Genomic DNA, 24,848 nt, shown 5'->3' on the forward strand with positions numbered 1-24,848 from the left:
TAAGAACATTGTAGCTTCAAATGCACATTCACATTACGGCATTCTTGGTCTGCACTGTTGACAACTTTTTGAAAAAAAGCCTAGCAGAGCAATGACTGGTATCCCGTAGGACCCAGTTTATTCTGACAATAGCGCATCTAGGTTTGGGGATCAGAGTAAGTGTACAGGACTATTTGTAAAAGTGAGGGGATGAAAATATTGGTTGTAAAGTGCCGTGATGTTTTCAATAAAGAACACATTGGAAGAAATTACAACAAAGGGGACAAGTTACCCCTCAGCAGGCCAATCGTGCTCGATTTAATGGCATATACATGCTCAATGAAATAATGATTTAGAACACAAGGCAGGCCGGGCAGATACCCAGTCCACGTTGAGTCATTATGTAGTTCTTTCTAAAAAATTAATTGTATTCCTTTTTAATTCTTTTGTACTATGCAGTTGCTTCCTGGTTGAAAAGTTAAGATGTTATTCAACACCCTTTTGACCTAAACCCAGAATAAGCACAGCCAGTTGGTGTTTCGTTTTCTTTCCGTATCAGACTTTCGTTTTGATCCGGAAACCACACACAAAATACCTCTTGGTGTCCAGATCCTTTTCATAATTGGATGTTAAGCAACAGATCTGCTCTTTATTAAGGACCATTTCATCCCTTAGGAAATGATAAGGCGGGGTTGAATATAACGTTTGCAGATGGATCCGATGCCGTTTGTACATGCCTGCCTAATACAACTTTGTCTTGCACTCTGCAATGTTACATTATACATCCTTGTGTATTGCACAAGACACTGTTTATGGTGTCACTTTATTTCCTCGTGCCAAGTCAATATAATGTTAGCTTTCGAGGGATAGACCCGAACTTTACAGCCAGTATTGGTTCGTTTTAATGGATTTTTGAGTTTCGGTTTGATCCAAATTCAAACGCATGAGATACCTCTTGATATTCACATGTTTCTTTATAATGGGATATTAAGCTAAAGAACTGCTCTTTATGAGGGACCACGAGTGTTTATTCAGCTTTTAGAAGTAAATTTTCAAAGAGTAGCGCGATTCCGTTGTTTTGATGAGTCCCCATACTGACAATATTACAGTCATTACAGCATAGCCAAATACCAATATTAGTATCAATTTCAGTATCGAAAATCTACTAAACCATCAATTAGAGACTTCTCATTCCCGGGACAGACCGTTATCTCGTTTTTCAAAACTGTAAAACGACAAAACGGTATGCATCGGGATTCTTCCCTACCTCAATATTCCAGAAAACTCTTCGTCACCAGACATCGTTGAAAGGGGGGGGGGGGGGGTTGGAGGGTGATAACTTATTCGCCGACGGACCATCCTTGCTAAAAGGACACCCGGCATCGGAAAGTCAAAATCAAAAACGGAGTGGGGTAGGCCTCACACCATCTTCCTATGATGGACAATCATCGGACATTAAGGGGCGCACTTCATACCAGTGCAGCGTGAATTTAGGACTCTATGAAATACGGACTCATTGGTAGTATTGCGCATGCCTAAGTGGTGATGATTAGGAGAGCGACCGGTCACGTGAGAGGGTTTAATCAAGGATTCCAATTTTCTTAAGAGTCCGATTTTCATATGACACCGATGCTTGTTAATGGGGCAAACGGGGGTGTTACACCCCAACCCTCCCCACCCACAATGACTTGTAATAATTACACACTTGACTTGAAAATACAATACGTTAATTGTATTTACTTAATGATTACCCTGTGTACTTTAAAACCAAACAAAAACAAAACCGATTACCGTAGGCAATCATTTGTTTTTTTTTTTACCAGTTACTTCCTGAAAGAAATGTTATCAATGGCAGTGCGCCCTCTTTTGTTTTCCTTTCCATCCGATTGATTTTAAGCCGTACAATTACTCCCATTTTAGAAGAAATATCAGCATCAACATACACTGTAAGATGTTGAAGAGCATCTAGGACGATTCCGATGTTACAACAAGTCCCTTTTTTCCATTTTTATCAAAAACTCGATGATGAAATTTGTAAGTATCAATTCAAATGCATATTAGTCTACTAAACCATGTACACTGTGCAGGGAAAAGGGGTGTGGATAAACATTTTTTTACAGTGTTTTTTCCTGTTTGCAACATACCAAAACAAAATATAAACCGTATATATAATAAGTGGATTTTATAGTACACAATTAATGTGCACTTGATTTAATGAATTACTGCAAAACATGTGCATACGTTACTAACGTTTGCAAAGTTACTAACGTATCTGGCATGACGTATCTAGTGGGCTTCTTCTAGAATTGTGCTATTCGTAATATCAGTAAACATCGACTGATTTGTCCTGGCTTCAGTTCACGTCAGACTGAGAGTAACTATGCATGCTTCGAGTAAACTTACTGTCTTTATAGCAACCTTTTTGATAGGATTTTTTACACAACTAGCGTCTGAGTAATCCTCAATATTGTAATAAACACACGACGAAAACTAAGTGGCTTTTCAAAACAAATTTAAATTAAAAAACGAGGTTTCCCAACCGGATGTGTTTCGATGGAAGCCCTAAAGAAAAAACACTTTAAAAGAAAGGAGTTCAAGTTAAGAAAATGTGGTAAAAATGGATCAAATTAAAGTCTTGAAAAATACTTCAGAATCTTCAAACTAGTGTCATCCCTATTCCGCTCATCAGTGATGCCGTGATATTTGTTTGAATCTAAAGAAAAGATTTCTCCTTCTCAAACCAAGATGTTGTCGACAGTGTAAATTGTTATAAATTTGCTTTATTAAATATAAAGTTACACGATTTTAACATCAGCGCTTTATACGTTACTCTGGAATATGACTGAGTAATGATATTGTATTACAAGAAAATATCTTTATATAATTTTACGGCTATTAATTTTTTGTCTTTTTCTTGTCTATGTAGTGATATTGTATTACAAGAAAATAACTTGATATAATTTTTACTTTATTATTTTGTTTCCGTTGTTAAGTTTAACTATTACTCAATTTAACTAAAATGGGACCTTTATGCATATATATCTTAGAAAAAAGTTTATAACACAGTATATAATTTGTGTGTACCCCTGTTGAGTTTTCTTTGGATTTGAAGTTTAAAAAAAAACATCAAAGTAGGACATTAGGTAACACAGTGAAGTATTAGTATCGCATAAAATCATTGGTATGAGCACATCGTCCATGATTTGCAATGAAATTTAAAATTACAGAACAATGTTTCCATAATTCTAGAGTTTTTTCATATAATTGATTAGATTTGCTTAATATCGCGCCAGCACCTGGCGATGATTGGCTGAGCTGGCATGTGAGCGATCATCACATTCATCTAGTTATCGTCAAACTCAGGCTTGATGGTGAAATTCTCGCAGACAGTTGGTGACAAGTAATCCTGCAAAATCAAGGTTATAACGTACTAAAATGCATCATTGAGAACACCAAGTAATAACCCTTCAATTAAGAAAATATAACTTAAGTTATGTTACAAATCTTATTCAGACATATCTTGTAGTATCGAGTTTTAGAAAGAAATCGACTTTGAAAAAAAATGCAACTAAATAAAGCTCTTAATCAGAGTAACGGGCACATTTGGCACTAGTTCCCAATTATACGTACATTTGCATCCGGATTGCGGTTCATGTCCTCCAGAATTTCAACCAGTTTTCTGAAACTGGGTCGCTTGCTAGGTTGCTCCTGCCAACACTTCAACATCACATCGTAACTTGGTAAAATATCGAGGAGAAAACAATTATAAACCTTGGTTTGTGAGTGATCAAGCCAAACGGATAATAGAATTTGAGCCATATAAAAAGATGGCAGCAATAGACGAGCTTGTGAACTATTAGAACACTTATTTATTAATAATTACTCCCTCAAAATCCGGTGCAAGTTTGACTGCTCCCAGTCAAACAGAACGGTGTGTTTTTACAGTGCACTGATCCAGGAGAATAGGCTTGGTTTTCCTTACATTTCATCAGCGCAGTTTTCCGGCTTGGGCATGCGATATCCATCCAGCAGTCTTTGGGCCAGTGACTTGCTCTCAATACCAGGGTATGGGGTGGATCCTAAAACAATAAGTTATGAATAAGCCGGACTGCAAATTATCCATATCCTTTTAATTCCATCAGAAATGGAAACATAGATACAAAAACAAACTTGCTTTGTAGCTACTTATGTTTCTTGGACGTGGACACTGTATAATTAAATTTTATAAGGGTATACGTATGAGTAAACTGTGCTCTGTTCAAAGTATCTTATTTGCTGCAGTAGTAGTAGATTTCAGATAAATGCTATCACTTAAAAACAAGTTGTGGAGAAACGCAAAAACACGATGAGAAGATGAGAAATGAAGCACCTACCGTACGTCACAATCTCCCAGAGCAAGATGCCAAAGGACCACCTGGATGGTGCGATTGAAGATAAAGCAGAGTAAAACACAAAACGGACAAAGTATCTTCTCCAAAACCATGAACACATGCCTCGTCATAGGTCATAAATTAGCAGGATATAATTATTTTCATAATTTGTTCAACTTACACATCGCTCTTGGACTTGTAGACACGACGCGTCAAAGATTCGATGGCCAACCAACGAACGGGAATCCTTGTCTAATGAACAAAGGAATAACTAAAAGTTATTTAACATTTTAAAGTGAAAATACAACATTTGCAAACATAAAAAAATAAAACTACCAAATCATTTTGAAATACCTTGCTGGACTGTTAGTGAATGACAGTGTAAAGCATCCTGTAAAATCATGGCACCTGGTATACTGTCATTTTCAAAAAAAGGGGTATTTTTGTATCATTTTCCAACGCCGATCGGCCGATCAGCGTCGGAAAAACTGGCTTTTTTTTCTTCAAATACTGGCCTCAGTTGACCATCGCACTTGTTTGCAATCGTTTACACACCTATGAACGGGTACAAGCCAGCTAGACTGGTTCCCTGACCTTACAATTCCCCTATATATGTAAACTGCTGTGTTTCTTCTTAAATGGAGTCAGGGAACCAGACTACAGGACAATGATTGTTTTTCTTGGTTTTTATAGCATTTTCGAACCCAAAACCTCAAAAAAGTCAGTGTAACTATATTTGCTATGTATTTCCAACCCCCAAATTCCACCCATTTCTGAAAAGTACAGCAAAAGCAAATGATGTATATTCCCTTTAAATTACTTATTTATCAATAATATTATACAAAACAATGTCGTGAACATTGTAGAAACAATTTTTTTTTTTTAATGTCATCTTAATTTACCGAGGATTTCTGGACATAGATGTCTTCTCCTCTGGAAAGGCCAAAGTCAGACACTTTGGCAGTCAGATCTTCAGAGAGAAGGATGTTCCTTGCAGCCAAGTCACGGTGGATTATCTAAATACAAAATTGTCATTAATGAATTATTGTATTACAAATGTATTCCAAAGGATTTTTTTATTCATTACGTCTCTGTATCCACTCAAATTTTAATCATTACCTATATACTAACAGCTAGTAAATAAGAACACAAATTGAGTTAACAATTTTAAAATTACAAACGATCCAAACAGAATCCTCCTTTTCGTCTCCAATTAAAGTACATATGCAGAATCTAGTTTTTACAGCACATTAATTAAAAAAATACATATAGTTTCTCCAGTTTTGAACGTTCATTTTTGTTTATCTGTTTTGTTGAATGTGTGACTTGCCCCCGTGTTGGACAGATGTTCCATTCCTATGGCCACATCCAGACCAAACTTGAGCAGGTTGGAAGAAGTCAGCGGCGACACATCATCTTGAGAGCCAGTTGCCCCTTGCTGCTTAGGGCGAGTACTCCTCAGATAATCCCGGAGGTTGCCATTAGGTAGAAACTCAAGCGCCACGTATATAATCGCTATCAACACAATGGAAACATATTGACTTCAAAATGTGTTTTCCTGATTTTAATTATAATGGTGAAACTTTCAAATGCTGTTCATCGCATACTATTTTAGCGGAAAGTGTAAGGACTTTAGGGTCAGTTTATTCCTCATACATTTGTATGGTATTCTATTGCATGAATCGCTGTGAATGTGCAAAGCAATGTGGCTGACCAGCTTAGTGTCCAGTGGAGATGCTGCTTGCATGACATTGGTTGGCCTAGGCACGTAGACAAAGACAACACACACTTATGAGCCCAGGAGTGCTCAGGCTCATCTTATAGGATAAGGCCTTCCCCTTAAGCCAATGAATGGGCTAAATTCGGCGGATGTATGACAATTCTATTTAAAAGAATTGGAACCAGATTTACAAGAGTTGACTGGGTTTTTTGTATTAAAAAATCACTCTCTATAATTCAATCTGAAGAATCAAACTTTAATACATCTTTTGGGGTGGTATGTCGTGTAATGGTAAAGAAAATGTGAAGAAGAAATACGGTCGGAAAACAGGATTGGGTAAATGACTACCGATGTACCTTCGTGCATGCATGCACCCAGTAGACCAACGACATTGGGATGGGGCTGAATGCCTGCCATTGTCTGTATTTCCTTCAGAAAATCATCCCGGGTAGATTCTGAAACACTCCCTGTACACAGAAATATATGTTAGATACAAATTATTGTACGTTATGTAAATTTAATTATCACTGGTGGTATCGCATCTTTTATTAGGCGATTTTTTTACATTCAAGTTATCAGTATTAGTAACTTTGAATATCAAAATTGATTTGCATATTAATTTACATCTGAAGTTGCATATAATACAAATAGTATTCACTATATTCCAATGTCTTACCTTTCATTGTTTTGATGGCTGTTTTGGTGACTTTCCCTTTAATCTTCACGCCTCCTGCGCGTACCTCACCAAAGTTACCCTTACCAAGAATCTCATCATCGATGATCAAATTCCCCCGTTTGATTTCCAGTTGAGACGCCCAGCTTGGAAGGAGCCCAATATCTTCGTAGACAACGGGGTCGGTGTTGTTCTCATTAAGTGACTCCATTTTCTTGATTTTAGATCTTGGGTTTTCAGAGAGAACCTTATAAATTAAAAAAGAAAAGAAAAATGTAACGAAGCTTATCATGAAACAACCTCCAAACCACCGTACGTAAAACATAAGCAGAGAATTAGTGGATAACTTTTATCAGGTTCTTGTTTTTAATTGAATAATAAAAAACACGAATTTCCCCTGGACCTCGACGTAAACATAATTGTCATGGAAAAAAAGTCCTTGACTTATTAACAGTTCACGGTTATGGGAATTGTGTGTGTTATTGTATCAGCTATACATGTATGCTAATGACTTACCAGTTCGTCTGTCGCAGTTTGTGAACGACCCGTGCTACGTTTTTTCCACAGGATGAATACGACGACGACAATTACAACCAAGATGAACACGACAATCCCAAGTACAGTAGCAGCGATAATAGGCCCTGAATTGGAACTCGCTTGCTCAACTGCAACAAAAGAGGTTTAAATAAAAACACATTCAATATAGTCCTCGAAATCAAACAATTATTGTAACTGCTAAACAATTGAAAATCTTACCTTTGATAGTCAGCGGCTCTGAAAATTCAACATTGGCCACCTAGATAATAAAGCCAAAAGAGTTTGTTTAGAGCTATGAAATAAATGTGACAACAATAACATTTCGAGACCAGAAAAAAAAGGTAGAGAAAAATCATGTTGTCGTTTATTACGGATCTCCAATATAACAACACAAATTTAAATCCTAGGAAAAACAAAGAAATCAATTGATGTGAGATTCAAATCTCTAGCCTCAGGAAAACTCATTCCAATCTAAAGCTTGGAATGAAAGCCAATTTGCCAAATTACTTAAGGCACTATTAAATTGGGGGAATTAGGACCAGTCGGCAAACGCAATTATATTTTAATTTTGTTTTAAAACAGAAGCACTGACGAATTAAAGTACGTACCGATTCGTTGCCCTTACTGACAGACCCAACACGAATGTTGTACACAGCACCCGTCTGCAGCGGGGCGTTATAGTAACCACCGTACATTTTGGTGTCCCCCACTACAAATTTATCGGGCACACCCCCTTTAGGGAGTTCTGCTGCTATGTAGTCATTGGGGGAATCCACGAAATGACTTGGAATAAGAACATCTCTCCTGATGACCGATGAAGACCTGGTTTTCTTGACATGAACGACGTACGATCTGCAATATATGAACGATTAGCTTAATTTGTTACATTTTATACAAAAACTCAAAATGGGTCATATAATTGTATATTAATGGCACATACTGTAAAATTAGAATTGCAAACTTCAATAAAGTTTTCAAGAGGAAAGGAGACCAATGGAGATATTCATTAATGTTAACAATGTTTGTCGACTTCTAAAATTCACACCTATGGAGAAAACTGAGGTGACATTATTCTAAAATTGCACAACATCTGTCCTTGTTTGAATTTCGGTTAAATTTAAATGGATGATGAGAAGCAGTTTGTTTTTATTTTGCAAGATAAGTGTTACACAATATTAACATGTTTATTTTATTAACATTTTGATTTTATTAGCATTTGATGCATTCCAACAAACCGAATGCATTCCAGTATGGTACTCACTCAATGAAGTCATCACCAGATACTGCGGTAGTTATACCAATAGTGACGGTAGTATCTGTGGTGTCGTCTTGGTATGAAATCGGTTGAGGCGGTGCAGGAAGATCTATGGCACAGTATAATTGAAATAATCGTTAACATCTACAATATTAACAGTGGAGAACGATTTCAACTATAAAATCTATGGAGATCCATACTTGTTGGATTTTACCATTTTCCAAAATTAATGACAACTAAACGCTCTAAATTGTTAGGCTTTTTTTCATACTATGAGATTGAATCTGTTTGTATTTGTTGTTCCTTCCACTGTTATGACAAAATATTAAGGCTATTCCATGTACAACATAATTGCATTCCCTTACCTGATTGTGGTTTGGTATAAACTTCCAAGACTGCATCACGTCCTATGAACAACTGATTCTCCGCTGCCACTCTGAACTCATACTTTGTACCAGGCTCCAGATTGTCTTTCACAAATGGCGGACTCTCCACTTGATTCTTTTCGTATTCGTCAGGTGCAGTGAAACCAGGTTGATGAGGCTTGTCTGTCGCTCGGTACTCCACCTGTGATTTTAAATGTAGGATTTTGATGAAAAAGAAGTCACGTATATTATGCCAAATATGCATTCGAGATATTGTACATTAAAGGCAGAGGATCTATTGTTGCTCTATATTACCCTCGGCAAAATAACTTCCAAAGGTTAAAGGGGCAGTTTAACAGTGAGTTCATGAATGTACGGATTTACTTTCAATGGCTTTTACATATTAAGATAAAATGTTGCAGCAAGATTTTCCTTGCTAGAATAGAATAGGCCTCTAATGTTACTACCTAACTAACTTTTACATACATGTACGTGTTAACATTTAATACTGTAACACAGAGTTGGCTAGTCGCTAGTCCAAATGTTCAACTCTGTAAATCAGACTCGCATATGTCCCTCACCATCAGGGTACATGTATATAATATAAGTAAGGTCTCCATATGTACGACCAAAAGTGATTTTTGATTCATTTCCACCAAGTTACCACAAGGTTATAGCTTATTGTCCAAATTGTTTAGCATTCTTAATCACCCATATGGAATTTCTGCGATCTAGGAACACCTGTACTAGGCTTGACTAGCGTTGTCTGCTTTGCTACTAATGAGAAATAAAAAAGACGTACTATGTATCTTTGTATTTGTCCATTCGGATTAAGCGGCGGCTCCCAGTCCAAGGCGATTGTGGATTCAGTTCTGTCTGTCCAATAAAGATTCTGGATGGGTCCAGGTTCTGGAAACAAAACAAAAATATTGACATTGATTTAGCTTTAAATGTTATAAGTTGAATCTGTTCTTCCCTGAAGTACCGTTCTGGTGCAGCATACAGTCCTGAGTTGGATTTAGGCATCTACCTATTGGTTAATTAGGCCACGTCCAAATATCGTGTCAAGAGCATTAATTGTGTCTGGAACTTTGGCAACTACAAATACGGGCGAGATTTTCTTGATCACAGACATATCCAAAGACATAGCTGGTTTCTTTTTTTATCAAACAAAATCAAATTTGTCAAAGTAAAGGGCGTACAAAATGACTGATACCTCGTATTCTGGTCACTGCAGTTACTTCATTACTCCAGGGTCCCACACCAACCGACGTCTCGGCTTGCACCTGACAACAAGATATCAAACGTTTCAATTCTTCCCCTCTCAAGACGAACCAACAAGAAACGAACTGAGCAATTTTGATGTCGAGTCGATAAGTGTAAGCCACAGGAAGAGGTGGATTTCTTGTATAGGAACTTCTTCCTTGCATGTAGTTTCCAGGTGGTCAGCATGATTGATCATATATTATATACCAATCTGGGCAGTCGGGCACGCTATCTAGACCACTTTTAAAGCCGAAAGCAAAGTGCTAGCTGCTGAGCAGTTGTTTGTACAGTATTGTAGCAGGTACAATGGTTTTAACAATTGAAGGGGCCTCCTTGGGTGTACAGTGATAACCTGCCCGGGTTCATTAGTATGTATGCAATGATTAAGCAATTCGATTTAAACTGTAAGTGTAACAGACACATCAGACACCAAAAGGTATTGAACATACCCGCACGAAGTATGTCACATTCGCTTCGAGGCCCGTTATCTCATGCACCAATTGCACCACGTCGTTAATAACCGTTGGGTTTCCTGACTGTCCACTCCTCCAGTACCTAATGTTGTAATTAGTGATGATTCCTTGGGGAGGGTCGGGCTCTGACCACTGGAGAGTGATGGATACGTCATCAACGTTCTTAATGACGACATTCAAAGGTACTGTGGGGTCTGTTGAAAATTGTCCAAAAAAGTATCTGAGTGTAAGTGCAAGTATCTAAAATCTTCGAAATGACGAAAGGCAGCAGTTTGATCTCATAATATGGAATATTGATTGAGGTTTGGATATTTGTAAGCATTGCTTACTTGCTTCAGCAGTTCTCTGAACGACAACACCACTGTAAGGCCCGGCCCCAGCAATGGTGTTTGCGGAAACTTGAAAACTGTAATTTGTGAAGGGGATTAAGCCATCTATCTCAACTTGTTCGGCTGTCGATACATCTAAGATGAGTTGTGACCCTGGTCCACTTAGCTTGTACATGTAGCCTGTGATGATGCCACCTCGGCTTCCACACGGTGGCTGACTCCAGAAGAAAGTCAGGCTGCGTTTGTTTGAATTGACGGTAACTTGCTGTGGTGGTGCAGATGGTACTAAAGTAAAACAAATGAAAAAATATCAATCAAAATATAAGTGAGTTGATCCCAAATAGCATGGTTGAGGGTGTAAAGGTGTGGGTTAATGACTAAGGGATATAGTCTTACCTTTAGTGCCGGTTACAGCACTTAGTTGTGATATTGGTCCAGAGCTTCCATCCACGTATGCTGCGACTCGTATCTCGTACATCGAATTGGCAAACAGACCAGGTATCACGGTCGAATTGGTTCCAGAACACATGCAGTGCTGGATGAAGTTTAGTGGGTTAATGGGTAGGCAACCATCTTTGTTTCTCAGTGCATAATGGACGGAGTAATTTGCACAGTACACCTCACGCCAGCTGAGTGTGACACTGGCAGAATCGTAAGAAGTCACCACTACAGGGTAAACGGATGGATCTGGGGAAATAAGAGACAATCCATGGAGCCTTTAATCGCAGTTTGTCTTAAATTATCTTTGTTTGCTCAAGGATGGTGACGTAGAAATGTTTACGTTTAGTTATGGATGTAAGAAAAATGTTTCTGCTACTCACTATCTTGTTTAAGTGTGGTTCCAGATGTCGACACTTCGGGTCCTCGCACAGCATTGTACTGAGGGCGAATGTAAACCATATAGGTGGAACACGATATCAAACCAGTGATGACATGACTGGTAGTTTGACCATCGAGTGGACCTGGAAGTGATACCCGCTGTGGAGATTCAATCTCTTCACATTGGCCCCTGTTTGTCAATGCATACTCCAGTATGTAGGCAGAGACACATGCATCTGGTTGCCAGGAAACTTGTAGTTGATATCGATCGATTGGCATCACTTTCAGTCCCAGAACGACATTATCAGCTGCAATTGAAAAAAAAAGAACATAATAATTACTGGGATCAAATATAATGTGTCCGCAAAGTTTATTTTCATGTAAAGGTTGAAGCAGTTTTACTGAAAAAAAGTAATATTGTAGATGCTTATTCATTGTAAGATGAGGCCTCTTAATTCTTTCCTTCCCACTACTCTCTATGTTTTGTTTGCGTTTTGTTTGTTGTATCCATCGCTTTCAGTCGAGAGGGTACAATGTGATAATCATCTCCCCTATTGATGCTTCTGTTGTTTTCTTAACTTTCCTATATCCTATATTCTTTCTTCAATATGACGTCTGCTGGGATTAATAAGCGGTTGGAGTAGCCTATAGTTAATAAAAGGAAGCTTACTTGAACACTGGCAGTTACTTCCGAAATATGGTGGTATGCAATCTGGAAAGAAAGATAACAGACTATAAAACCAGGTAGTTTAGTTTATCAGGATGACATATTTAAATTTGTACAAATCCTACTGAATTTCCTATTGCAATAGGGTATCGTCCACAATCAAGTTTACCTTCTAATTTTAAGTAAATGTTACTCTCAATTTGCATTTTCAAACTATATAATCCCTGCAACAAGCTGTTTTGCAATACAACTCTACATTCTCTTACTTCCAGTACATTCTCCTGTATCCTTCACGCAGGAATCTCCAGATGGACAGTGACATGTCTGCTTACAGTCGGCTCCATACTTCCCCGCACTACATTCTAGAGTGAAAACAAAAAAAATACTCATGAAAAGAAAAAAAACCGGGGGACGAATCAGCAAGGTTCAACGCTGACTATTTGGCAAGACTCTGATTTCAAACTTATCCACTCAAGGAAATCTTTAGACCCCGGGTATATAACTACCAAAGAGCACCAAATCAGACAAGAAATACTTTGCATGAGTTTGCTAATTCCATACCTTGCGTGCAGTCTAGTCCCATATACCCAGCAGCACAGGAGCATCCGTAAGGATCAGGAAGACAAAACAAGCGACCCTGGCAAGCGTCGTTGTGTGGATCAGTGCTATCAGAACAGGTATGACTAGCATTCTGGCCAAAGACGTGACGCCCGTGAACTGAATGAAAGGGAATGACACAATTAACATAATTTGAAAATATGTTTAATCAAACCAACAGAATTGTTCTGCACGAAAAAAAGTTTACCATACCAAATAAGATGATGAAGAATGTTACCTTGATGACAATATTCTCCACTGAATCCTGGAGCACAGATACACGTTCCCGTCTTGTCATCACAGATACCTCCATTGTAGCATCGACGACAGGTGTTTTGACATGAATCCTGGCCCCACATACCCGCAGCACAACCTGTTCACAGAATTATCGCAATAATGATATTTAGAAAACAAGACCTTATAAGTTGAGGCAGTTATAGGCAGAAATGTGAAAGACATACCTTTCACAATAAGTCTCATGAATCCATGAAGCTGTTGACTTTCTTGGCCAGAGACGAAGCAGCTGTATATTCCTCCATCAGCTTCACCGACATTACTGATAGACACACTGAGCTGGTTGTTCCATGCTGTGATGACGTCACCGCCATTATGCCTCCATCTGTAGTTGCTGTTAGCAGGTGAATTCACATTCTCCATCTGTAGTGTCACCGACTCTCCGATGTTGGCAATCTGTGTTCGCTGTGTAGGTCGTGTATGGACTGTGCCGTCTGCAATGAAATCCCAAATCATAGCAATAATCACTGATAACCATGACAACTAATAGAGAAAGCGGAAAGCTTCCCTAGCCCTTAATTTGTGAATACAACTCTGTGAAATAAAGGTACGAGAAAGAGAGAGCAAAATCATACGTTAATTTCAAATGAAACGAAAATGAAAGTCAAGAGGTGATTTCAGATTACGGCGGTGAGCCTCCATCAGCTTACCATCTTTGTTCAATATGATTGTCTGTATCCTGTTCACGTTTTCATTTTTGAGAGCTTGAGCGTAGAAGACACCCGTTCGGTCAATCCCAGCTGTTGCAGGTAACGTACTGGACAGTGTAACATTACATATCGTCTGTGGATCATCCACAACCATCGATCCTGCTGGTAGTTCGACATTGCTACCTCCTGTGGTCAGTTGCCTGCCGAAGATGATCCCACCGGAGGCATACGTAGGACCCTTGTAAGCTTGGATGACTGCATTGTCGTCTCCTATCTGGCCAAGACGAGCGGGGTTGGCCACCAGAGTAAAATCTACACCGATTTCTAGGGAGTTAAATGCATGTATAACATGTTTAAACACTGCCGTAAGGTCTGCTCGATTGGGACAAATACAATTCTCCCAAAAATATTTTATGGGATCTTCTTCTCGGAATTAACAAATATATAATGTAATGATATTATTTGGAATGGTTTAGTTAGAACGCATTTAAAATTCTCCAAATAAAAAATGTAAATGTTGCCCAAAACTCTATTTTTTCAGTACAACTGTTAAAAAAGAACGCAGAATTAAGAGCATCTAATTGTACTTTACACGTGATTTATGTGCTCATTGACAAAGGTGATAAAAGCTCAGCATGAATGGGTCAGGTCGGTCAATTTAATCACCCCCCACAACCCAACCCTTCCTGCCATTGTCGACAATGTCCATTTAAAGTTTATAAAATACACTTATTTAAGGAATGTAGTGTTTGTGGCTCTCAAGATTTCATAAATTGTCCTATTTTTTTTTACCCGTTTCCACTTTTCATGAAACTGCACTTATGAGTAATGCAAATAAAAAAAAAATGTAACGAAAAACAAACGTTAAATAAATAAAATCGGGATTGGATTTGATACCTAAGACCAGAAAGGATAGGGGACTCGTGATAATTAGCCAAAGAATAAAAGCAACTAAAACTGTCAAGTGTGAATTTAAGAATGTAGGTTGAACATTGTTTTCCCCGGCAGATTATCATTATGCGAAATGTTAGAGATATGTACAGTGAACCGCGATGTCATTTCCCTCGTGACTTTGGTGAATATGATGTGACTATGACTGAATAGATTGTTTTTGCTTGCAAACATATTTTTATTCCACTTACCTGCAGCAGTGGAAGTCTCCTCAGTGTCTTGGATTTCCTCCACCATGACTTCGGCCAAGCACACAAAACCATTTGCATTTCTTTTCACACTGACGTATCTAGCGGAGACGATGGGATCCGCGATGAAATCAATCACTGCTCCGTCAGTTGCCTGAGAACTTGTGACTGCATCTCCTATCTGTGTGTTTTGTGAGAAATCTGATGGATCCAAACCAGCCCGCACCACAGCACCTGCCAATCGCTCACCTGCAGTAATTTGTAACGCCGTAAAGTAATCGGAAATACTTTGACCTACGGGTTTTGCATTTCCCTGGTTATTGAAGAACCCCGATATTGCAGCGTCACCACTCATTTACGAAAAAATACAATGTGAGATATGTTTTAAGATTGGTAGTGCTTTTTTTCATCAAAACCTCAACCGGTTCGTTATTGAATGGTTTGAACATAAGCATTGGACAAGACTGACTTCCGACATAAGAGAATGAAATTTGGAGCAAATGCCCATGTGAGTAAGTTCAGTTGAATTGGATTGATGGAAAAATGTCATCATTTGTATATTTATCATATTTTTTTATCATAGAACATAACCCCATATCTGGAGAGAAAATGGATTTTTAGTATATACACTGCGATGGAAACTGGATGGATTAGGCTAAAGGCAATCGCCAAAAAAAAGGTTTTTTAATCGACGAACTTGGCTTGGATAATTTTCATAGAAAACTTACCAAAGTTATCAACTCTGTTGATTATTGTAATTTTCTTCAAGCAGTAGATAGCCTCAAGATCTATTCTCCACCACTGATTCGGAACTCTACCTTTAACATAAATAAAACATTTGTTTGCTTTGCCTCGTTTAGAGAAAGGGTTTGCAAACGTTGTGTCGTCAAACAATTGTTTATCATACCAAATTTAATATGAGCATGAGGTACCGTCGGGATATGGCTCAAATCACGGCAGTATATTGTAGTGTTATAAAGAATGTTCACATGCCATTATTTTGACGGTTCGATAGTGAAATGATACAAACATTTACATTAGCGCTAGAATCCTATCAACCCGTTTTTAACCACGTCCACTTTCTTGGCCGCATCCATATTTCTGGATTCAGTGTGGTTAAAATCGCTTCCACATTTCTATGTTTTATTTGTCACAGCCACGTGGTAGCCATTCCCCAGGTCATCTATCACTAGTATGGACCATGGTACATCCACCAGAGGGGATGTCAGTCTTGTGATCCTACTGGAGGGGTTGAAAATTTGGCGGGAAATCCTAGTGTGCTTGTGCACATTTACATAGGCTTGTGTACAAAGGCTTGTGTACAAATGTTCACATAGGGATTGCCTCGATCACCCCTGTGACCAAAATGGAAATGTCAAATGGCATTGACGTGGTAAGTGTGCGGTTTTAATGGCTTTTTGGGGCCAGAGGGATACCAGGGGTTAAGCAGGGGTGAATGGTCTGACTGTGAGGGCCAGGTGGCTCAAATTACATGGTGTCATGGATTGATTCCCACCAGGCACCTGATATTGTACATTATTTGCACACTCCGCGTAGGGTTTAACCTAATTGTATCAGTCAATGATATTTCAATCAAGTCACGTTACAAATCGTCCCTGAATTAATTATGAAATTGACCAAACTTGAGATGTTGTGTAACTCCTGTAATTGGAAGGTAAGGAATTTTTTCAGCAATTCGTTTGTATGTGTTCTAATAATTTGATTTTAGCAAACGGATCAATGACGCAGAAACAAAGTGGAAGTTCAATTCAACGTATCTGCTCGAACAGAGCACGAACAACAGGCCCAAAGCTCGTTAACCATGGTAACGTATAGGACTAACATATTTCCAGTGGGGTGACGGGAGGGGGCGACGATATTTTAAGGGGGAGGTAGCCGCCTCCCCTCCCCGGCTACGTCACTGACCTGATCGACGTTCGTGATTACCAGTTTATTCATCAACAATGAATCAAACCCCCGTTTAAGAGAAAAGAGCTTACTCGTATGTGAAATGGTGATTAGATTGCCGTCTACTGCATTCTCCGCACGCCCCTCATTGGAATAAGTTGTACTCTGACTAGTTGTCTTGTTCCGCAGACTGATGGCCAGACCTGTGTTCAAGTTATCATTAACCGGTTACCAGTGTCCATACTTTCAGTGTTATATCACAGTGCATTTGAAACCCTACCACAAGGAGGTGATTTTGTAAAACCTCAATGTCATCCTTGTAACAGTATCAAGGCTGCTGTACACGAAATATCACATGCATTATTTTCTTTTTGAAGATTTACTTTGGAATCATGATTATGACAGGTGTAGTTTAAACAAGTTTGTGTTACTATACTACAACCCAGGCGCGGTTCAGGGGGGAGGGGGGGCTTTAGCCCCAAAACTTTTGCCTAGCCCCCCCTCAAAAAAAAAAAATTGCATAGCCCCCCCCCAAAAAAAAATGTTTAGAAGGTGACACTTTCGAAGGTGAGTCACATGAAAATTGTCGCCCCAAAACAAAAAAAATAGTCGTGAGAAGGGGGCATTTGTACACTATTAGGTATATAGTGTGCATGATTGTCGGATTTGATCAGCGCTCAACATTGATAATATGGTCCACCCCCCCCCCCCCCCCCCCACCACCACCACCACCATTACCACCACACCCGCCCCCACCTATTGATTTTCGGAGTCCTAAGTGTCCGGAGAAAAACGCCGATCTACATTTCAGCACGCCTCCCTGCAAACATTTCTGGATCCACCCTCGCTAGCCCCAAAAATATAGGTTCTAGAGCCGCACCTACTACAACCTTGTTAAACGACTACAATTTTTTTCCACGAATTTGAGGAATTGTCATATCATTTTGTCTTGCGTATGAAACAACAGAATGACATTCTCTTTTGATGTTTACAGCGTTGCAAACATTTGCTAATTTTGACAAAATCTCTAAATATTGGTTGGCTTCGTCTTTACTGGGTAGCTTGTGTGACTTGCTGAGGTGGAATGTACTTATAAGCATATACATTAGGACTCTTGTAGTGCATTTGATTACAAACAAACCTCTCAATATTGTTATTTGTCGGTCTTTGCAGTTTTCAATTAATGATGAAGCATTGAGCTGTGTGTTAACTTCACCTTTCTCACTGGTTGAGAGCACACATCGAACATAACCAAAAAGAGGAATTGGTGACTGCAGATTTCATTTCTTCACTTTTGAGGCAAATCATTGATCAATACGGTCGCAAAATGTAGGGGTTTAACTGTGACCCACATGTAAAGAGTTCTGAGCATATTCGAATTTGTTTTGCAGTTTCAGTTTCATGTGTGCAATTTTGCATTTTATGAAGTCACAGAAAAACTTTTTAACACACTCTGGAAACACACTAGAAAGCAAAACTTGCGCATAGCTTGCCGTAGCTTTAATCGGCGGATTGCAAATTTTTTTTATATCAAATCTATATATATCATTTTTTTCCCTATACTGAACAAATCGCCGCCGCGCTGCGCCAGATGCCCGGTAATCTTTCAGCTATTTTTTTTTTTAAATGTACAGTGTTAACAAATACTAATCGAATTGTAATCAATTCGATTTTGAGAGAAAGGTTCAAAATGCCGTTTTTCAACTTTGATCAATGGCTGATGAACAATATAGTTAAAAAAATCCCTTGAAAACCTCACGCTAGGTATGGTACATGACAACACATTTCTAAACAGTCATGATCACCTTGTATTTTATCGGGTTTTCACAGGTTGCTGGACAAATCATAAAGTAAGGTAATTAGAGCATTAATAGTGGAGCGCTGTACATATTAAAATAACCATTCCTGAATCAGATATTTATAGATATATGGATTTTACTTAAAAACTAGGAATTTCCAAGCTATGTTGATACGTCGCAAATGGAAGAGTTTTAGAATAGGGATATTAAGTCAAAATTTTAGCCCAGGAAATTAATTCTGGTTAAAATAAGAGCATTTTGAAACTACATTTGGAAACACGAAAACTTTAGTACACAAGAACAAAGGAATGTCTCCACAAGGATATGGGTGTGCGTGTGAGTGGTTGAATGTGTGTGTGTTACGGGGCTGTTCCGGAGGGAAACATGCAGCCAGTGTATTTGTGTGTTTGGAACGGAGTTGTTCTGAAGGGAAACATTGTGTCTGTCGTATGAATGTGTGTGTAACGGAGCGATTCCGGAGGGAAACGGGCATCCGTCGTAAGAATGTGTGTGTTACGAGGCTGTTCCCACCGTGGACCCTGGCACTTGTGTTGATGCAGAAGACGCGGGCGTCTCCAGACGATCACGTCCGGCCATCCCTGCTGCATCAACAGGCGCAACTCGGCAGGGTTCCGAATGCATGGAACGGAGCGTCTGTTGCGCCGCTGTGCACATCAGCGCAGAGCGTTTATATAACCGACATACATATCCTTTTCATTTGATTGGTGGAACTCACATCACGTGACATTCGTTATTGCTCACATTCACGCCGCGGCTCACAAAGTACTATCCGCCCATGGGGAATGGGAAATACTATTCAACATTTAGGATCATCACGCGGTATTTGTGTACAAATGCTTGCTAGTGTGCGCGTTCAGTGTTGCGCGTAGCGCGTATTGTTCCAAAGAGCCAGCCACAGCGTTGGGTTCAAACATTTTCGTGAAGGGGTGGTTTTGAAGAGAGAAATACATTTTCCTCAAGTTTTGTATGGAAATAAAAGTTAGAATATATCAAATGACAAGGATCTATATGTCAGTTATATAAAACAAATAATGAATATTATCGCTCGATAAAATCTTGACTTTTCCAGTTCACTCGGCTCCACCTCGTGAAATGGAAAAGTCCAGATTTTACCTTGCGATAATGTTCCTTTCATTCCACGCTAAGCCACTCAATATTTTCATAATATACCCCGTGGGACTTGGCACTAGCAAAACCATCCTGTAGCGTCCCAAAACGAAGCCCCGCCCCTGCTGCATCGACAGGCACAGTCTGACAACGTTCCGAGTGGAACATAGACTTGACTCAAGTCGGAATTGCTCTTAAGTCGGTATCTTTAAAAAAAAAAAAAAAAAAAAAGTAGTAAAAATCCCTTTGGTTTACTTCTTTCCAGATGCCCGACAAGGTACACTTCCGCGCGCGTTTCACTTCAGTGCCGTATAACAATGCGCACACACTGTACGTACATTGTACAGCACGCGCATTACATGTGTGTGCATGTATTGCAGAGCATGTGCATACATGTGGTGCAAAAGTAAGCAATCCCGACTTGATCAATCTGCCATCAGCACCCCCCCCCTCGCGTGAACGCGCACGTATTCATCGATATCGATGCGTATGCAACACCATCTCTATGCATATGCAGCAACATCGCTTGACCAATCAAAGTAACACATTTTTAAAGACTCGTTTATTATTTTCAGTAGGTATGGAAGGCTGGATAACAATCTGCAAAAGTTTAAAAACGTAATCTCAATTTGTAGAGTTCAAACACATTATATTGAGATGATAATGCTAAGATCAGCTGCTCTTGGATTGAATTAATAAAGAATACGACATTCGAATGTTATTCAAAACAAAAGGGAATATTTATTGGGGTTAACCTGTAAAAGATGTTGAGATCCATTGATACCGCTTCGTGTTGTGCGTACCCAGAGCCGTTTCAAAGCATTCGAGCGTGTATCTGTTTCTACTCCTCACCATGGGATGCGTGTGCGTTCTCCGCGAAACCTTGGCTGCGCGAATACGCAGACAACGCTGATTGCGTGTTAGGAATAATATCAAAACAATCTGCGCGCGTTTTTAAGAATCAAAACGCTCATTACCTGAAATACTGTGATATGATTGGCTTCTACCGAAATCGGTAGAAGCCAATCACATCGAGAATTAATTTCCATAGACTGTGTACAAACGTGGAACAAACCAGCGCGTACGCTTGGCAGATTGACCAAGTCTGGGTTGCTGCATCACTTGAAAATAACATGTACATGTACGTTTTTAACATGATGGTCCGGATTCGACGCATGAGGGCGCGCGTTATGTACTGTAAGGACGTATGCGATATGCGCTGTGAGTGGAATTACTCTAGGCACAGGCCGAGCGCAACCCAGACTTGGCCAAGTCTAAGTGGAACAGAGCGTCTGCGCCGCCGTGTAAAGCGCGGGGCGATTCTACGTGGGGCCTAGCATGTAGGCCTAGCTGGCTCCCAAACCCCGAAAATTTTCAACTGCGAGTCATGTATCGAGCGCGACGAACGCTTTTCTGGCCATCTCACTAGGTTGGTCTCAGTCAGTTGCCGTGTCACGCGTAGCTGCTCTATTTTCTCGTCCTCACAATTGACAGCAACGCGAGGCCAGCGAAAGATGGCAATAAAAAGGGCTTTAGAAAATTCGTAATTTTCATGGCAAATCACAATCGATCCAAACAAACAAAGTTGTTTTAGGTAGTTAAAGATCTACTTCATACATCCATCAAGGTATTTTTTTCCTAAAAAAAGGGAAAGATTTCGATGCATTTTGACGATATAATTTCACGGACAAATCTACTAAAAATTAGGTCATGAAATTTTTCGACAACGACGACAGTCTCCTAAATGTTGCGGTAATCAAAGGAAGAAATGAACTTTCATCTACAAAAAAATCCCGTGAACGTGATGTCGCTGATATTTTAAGAATTCGATGTACACCTAATGTTTCCAACAACTTCCATTTTTCACAACGCGAAAAGATCGTCGCCATTGTAAACCATAGAGCGAGAAACTCAAACACGGTGTGACCTTGTGACCCCATTCGCCCACTGATTGGTCGAGCTTGAGTATGACCTGCTTAATATTCATAAGTCATTCAGTGCAAGTTCGCCCGTGCTCTTCACAATGTTTTCACGCCAACGTTGTCGTACTTACGTTCGTTTACACGCGTACATGTGATTGCAAATCATGAAATCTCGCAAAAGTCTTCATTTTTCAACAGGCTATTTGGACCAAACATTAGAAGTCTCCTGCACGTGTTTCATATTAAAATGAAACGTATACTTTCCTCTATCTAGTGAATCTTGTCGTGTCTTTCGGCCTCTTTTAAGAAGCAAATGTACACCTAAAAACTATCGGCCCTCGCTTTTATTGATTAAAAATATGATTTTGTTTGGCAGGCTGTACCAGCACTTTATATTTGTCACAAACAGTTATTTTTGGTATCAAAATAAAACACACACGATTTCAACTTTTCACATATTTAGCCATCCTAGCCGAACAGTGCATGCATCCAGGCACTTTTCGTGTTTTTCTATAGTCTCACATAAATCTCGTAAAACCTCACGTACGCTTTTGGGCCATGTGTGCGCGACCTCGGGACGAGAAACTGTGGTCAAACAGGACTGTGTGCGTGACACAGCTACTGACTGGTCTACGCTCTGCGAGGCCCAGATCCAGCGTGCGTACCCGCCGCTTGGCGAGTCGGACGCCAGACTAACTCAGCCTGGTGTAATCATCATGGCGAAAACACTCGAAATTTGACCTGTTTTTCCTCCGTCGACGTACGGCTGCCACTAATGTAACGTTGACCATATTCTGGGTTTTCACACGCCAGACGAAGGAAACCACAGACACTATTCTTCAGGGTTTCGGGGCTCTAGGCCGTTTATTTTTGCCACTTTCTTACACAAGGCTCTTTTTGTTTACAACTCACAACAAAGACACATTATACAAAAATGTCACACTACTAAGTGGGCGCAGTCCGGCAACGGGTTTTCCTGGCCAAGCGAAGGGGTCCTGACGCTGCGGCTGCACCGTGAGTCCGTGCTGGCGTTCTACCGGCGGACCGGCACCGACGTTACACTATCATCAATTGAAAGTACTTGACTATTACATTTTATTTTGACAGTTAATTTATTGAGGTTCAAAAATGGAAGATCCCCTACCACAATGTCTCCCAGACCGGGTCCCGGGCTTTTTTATCGTCACAAAATCCACATCGAAATTGTTAAAATGTCAATATTTGTAGTCTATTTTTCAATTTTTCAAAAATGTATCCTTATCTGGGGCACGTTGATGATTGGTCTCTAGGGCTTGCTAGAGCAAAGGTTTTACCTCAAATTTCACTGTAAGCACATATCAAGTTTCTAACCTTCCCGCCTATAAACTTTGAGTTTGATTACTATTGAATTGCATTAAGGATTGAGTACTATTGTATTACATTAACGTCCACTTAGTATTACTTATCATTGAAGGGTAATTTGCATGAAAAAAACATGGATAAAGAAAACAACTGAAGATTAATTAACAGTACCTGCCATTGAATATAAATTCAAGTTATTACGTGTATATGAAACAAGGATCGTGCTTTTTGATAAACTAAACTGTCATATCCCGATCGTTGCAATATTGTCATACCAAATTATTAAGTCCAACTAAAATCCAGTGTGTGACGTCTATGTCTGACACTGTTCGTGTCCTTGATGGTAGATTTTTTTGCCAAACTTACCTCCTTTGTGAGTGAGGATCACAAACAGAAGCAGTGAAGGAAAGAGAAAGTGTCGGTAGACCACATGTTGAAACGCCATGTCTGATCCCTGCAGACAAGGTGGATTAACTTTTGCAGTCCTGTACAGTTCGTATATTCCAACTTTGTCTTGCTGTGTGCAATGCTACATACTTCCTTGTGTGTTGCACAAGACACTGTTTATGGAGTCAATTCATTTCCTCGTGCCAATTTCCGAGGAATAGACCCGGACTTTACACCGTAGTAATAGTTGTATATTTACAGAGTACGGTTCGACAATTCTATTGATAAGAACAATGTAGTTTCAAATGTACATTACATCACAGTAATCATGGTTTGCACTGTTGACAACTAGCTGACAATAGTCTAGTAGGGAACTAGCAAGACCAAAAAAAAAATACTTCTGCTTCCGATTACATGCCTTTCAAAAATAGGGTCGGTCGGTGTTTTTATGCAGATTTAATGGGGTATTCAATTATATGCGAAGTGTTTAGCCTGAACTATTTCCATTGCACTACGAAAGCTATACACAAAATGGCAACAAAGTGTGAATAAAAACTACCTTTAATTATTGTAAATATATTTACGTTCGATAATTTCAAAAAATAATGGAAAATTCAGGTGGTTCGCACCATATGCACAACGCTAGTCAAGACGCGGGGAGCTGGCCAAAACTCCGAGGTGTGTGATGCGTGTTTGTGTGGCGAGCGGCCCACCATGGGCCGACAGACCTGTTTTTACGGTCAAAAATTTCGGGAAACACTCGGCATGTATCACTCCAAATACGAGTAGTGCGATCTCAAAATGAACTCTTGAACACAGACAAGCTAGATCAATTCTGTAAATTAACTTGCAAAAATGTTCTTTCTCCATCGGTGTTTTCTTGGCATTTTTACGATGTCGAATCCGACCAGTTGACAGTGGCCTGCACTGCCAGCGCGCTATCGGTCGCATAGTTATGGACTGGTTACCGCATTTTCATCATGTCTTCTAAATTGGCCCCTGCGCGGCACGGCAGTCGTCGCCACGTGATTACAGTCACTGTGACGTTGAATTGCGATGTAGTTATATCGCGAAGCGAATTTGTAAAAATAACGGAGGTTTCTTTTGAAAAAAGGCGAATGTAAGTAAGAAAACAAATAAATACAAGCATTTTTTTGATGCAAAAGGGTTGTTGAGAGGTATTTTGTGAAGAAGTGCCGGTGATGCTTACAATAAATAATACATTGATAA

General features: G+C 39.5%; 1 protein-coding gene across 1 annotated transcript; it reads right to left on the reverse strand.

The window, feature by feature from the left end:
- Positions 1 to 2,300: 2,300 nt before the first annotated feature.
- Positions 2,301 to 23,726, reverse strand: LOC119738267 (angiopoietin-1 receptor-like). Its single transcript, XM_038213094.1, has 30 exons — positions 23,598 to 23,726; positions 17,134 to 17,244; positions 15,862 to 15,951; positions 15,137 to 15,382; positions 13,995 to 14,318; positions 13,512 to 13,778; positions 13,289 to 13,423; positions 13,015 to 13,170; positions 12,720 to 12,815; positions 12,457 to 12,498; positions 11,789 to 12,094; positions 11,364 to 11,654; positions 10,968 to 11,252; positions 10,615 to 10,832; positions 10,116 to 10,185; positions 9,702 to 9,808; positions 8,900 to 9,101; positions 8,541 to 8,643; positions 7,888 to 8,131; positions 7,499 to 7,538; positions 7,259 to 7,407; positions 6,746 to 6,989; positions 6,426 to 6,536; positions 5,680 to 5,864; positions 5,252 to 5,365; positions 4,531 to 4,601; positions 4,353 to 4,393; positions 3,962 to 4,058; positions 3,610 to 3,715; positions 2,301 to 3,385 (listed from the first exon to the last, which is right to left on the reverse strand). Exons 1-30 carry the CDS (start codon positions 23,674 to 23,676, stop codon positions 3,323 to 3,325), a joined length of 4,593 nt encoding a protein of 1,530 aa, XP_038069022.1. The 5' UTR covers positions 23,677 to 23,726; the 3' UTR covers positions 2,301 to 3,322.
- Between the last annotated feature and the right edge of the window lie 1,122 nt (positions 23,727 to 24,848).

This window comes from Patiria miniata, unplaced genomic scaffold (genome assembly GCF_015706575.1).
Source record: "Patiria miniata isolate m_02_andy unplaced genomic scaffold, ASM1570657v1 HiC_scaffold_3, whole genome shotgun sequence".
Lineage (NCBI taxonomy): Eukaryota > Metazoa > Echinodermata > Asteroidea > Valvatida > Asterinidae > Patiria > Patiria miniata.

Bases quoted from the DNA above. Each gene is read 5' to 3' on its own strand.
- LOC119738267 (XM_038213094.1), bottom strand. From the start codon at position 23,676: ATGGCGTTTCAACATGTGGTCTACCGACACTTTCTCTTTCCTTCACTG. The intron at 9,809-10,115 runs GTATCAGTCATT...TTTTGTTTCCAG, and splicing joins TGCAGTGACCAGAATACGAG to AACCTGGACCCATCCAGAAT. The intron at 5,366-5,679 runs GCAAGTCACACA...TTTTGTATTTAG, and splicing joins AACATCTGTCCAACACGGGG to ATAATCCACCGTGACTTGGC.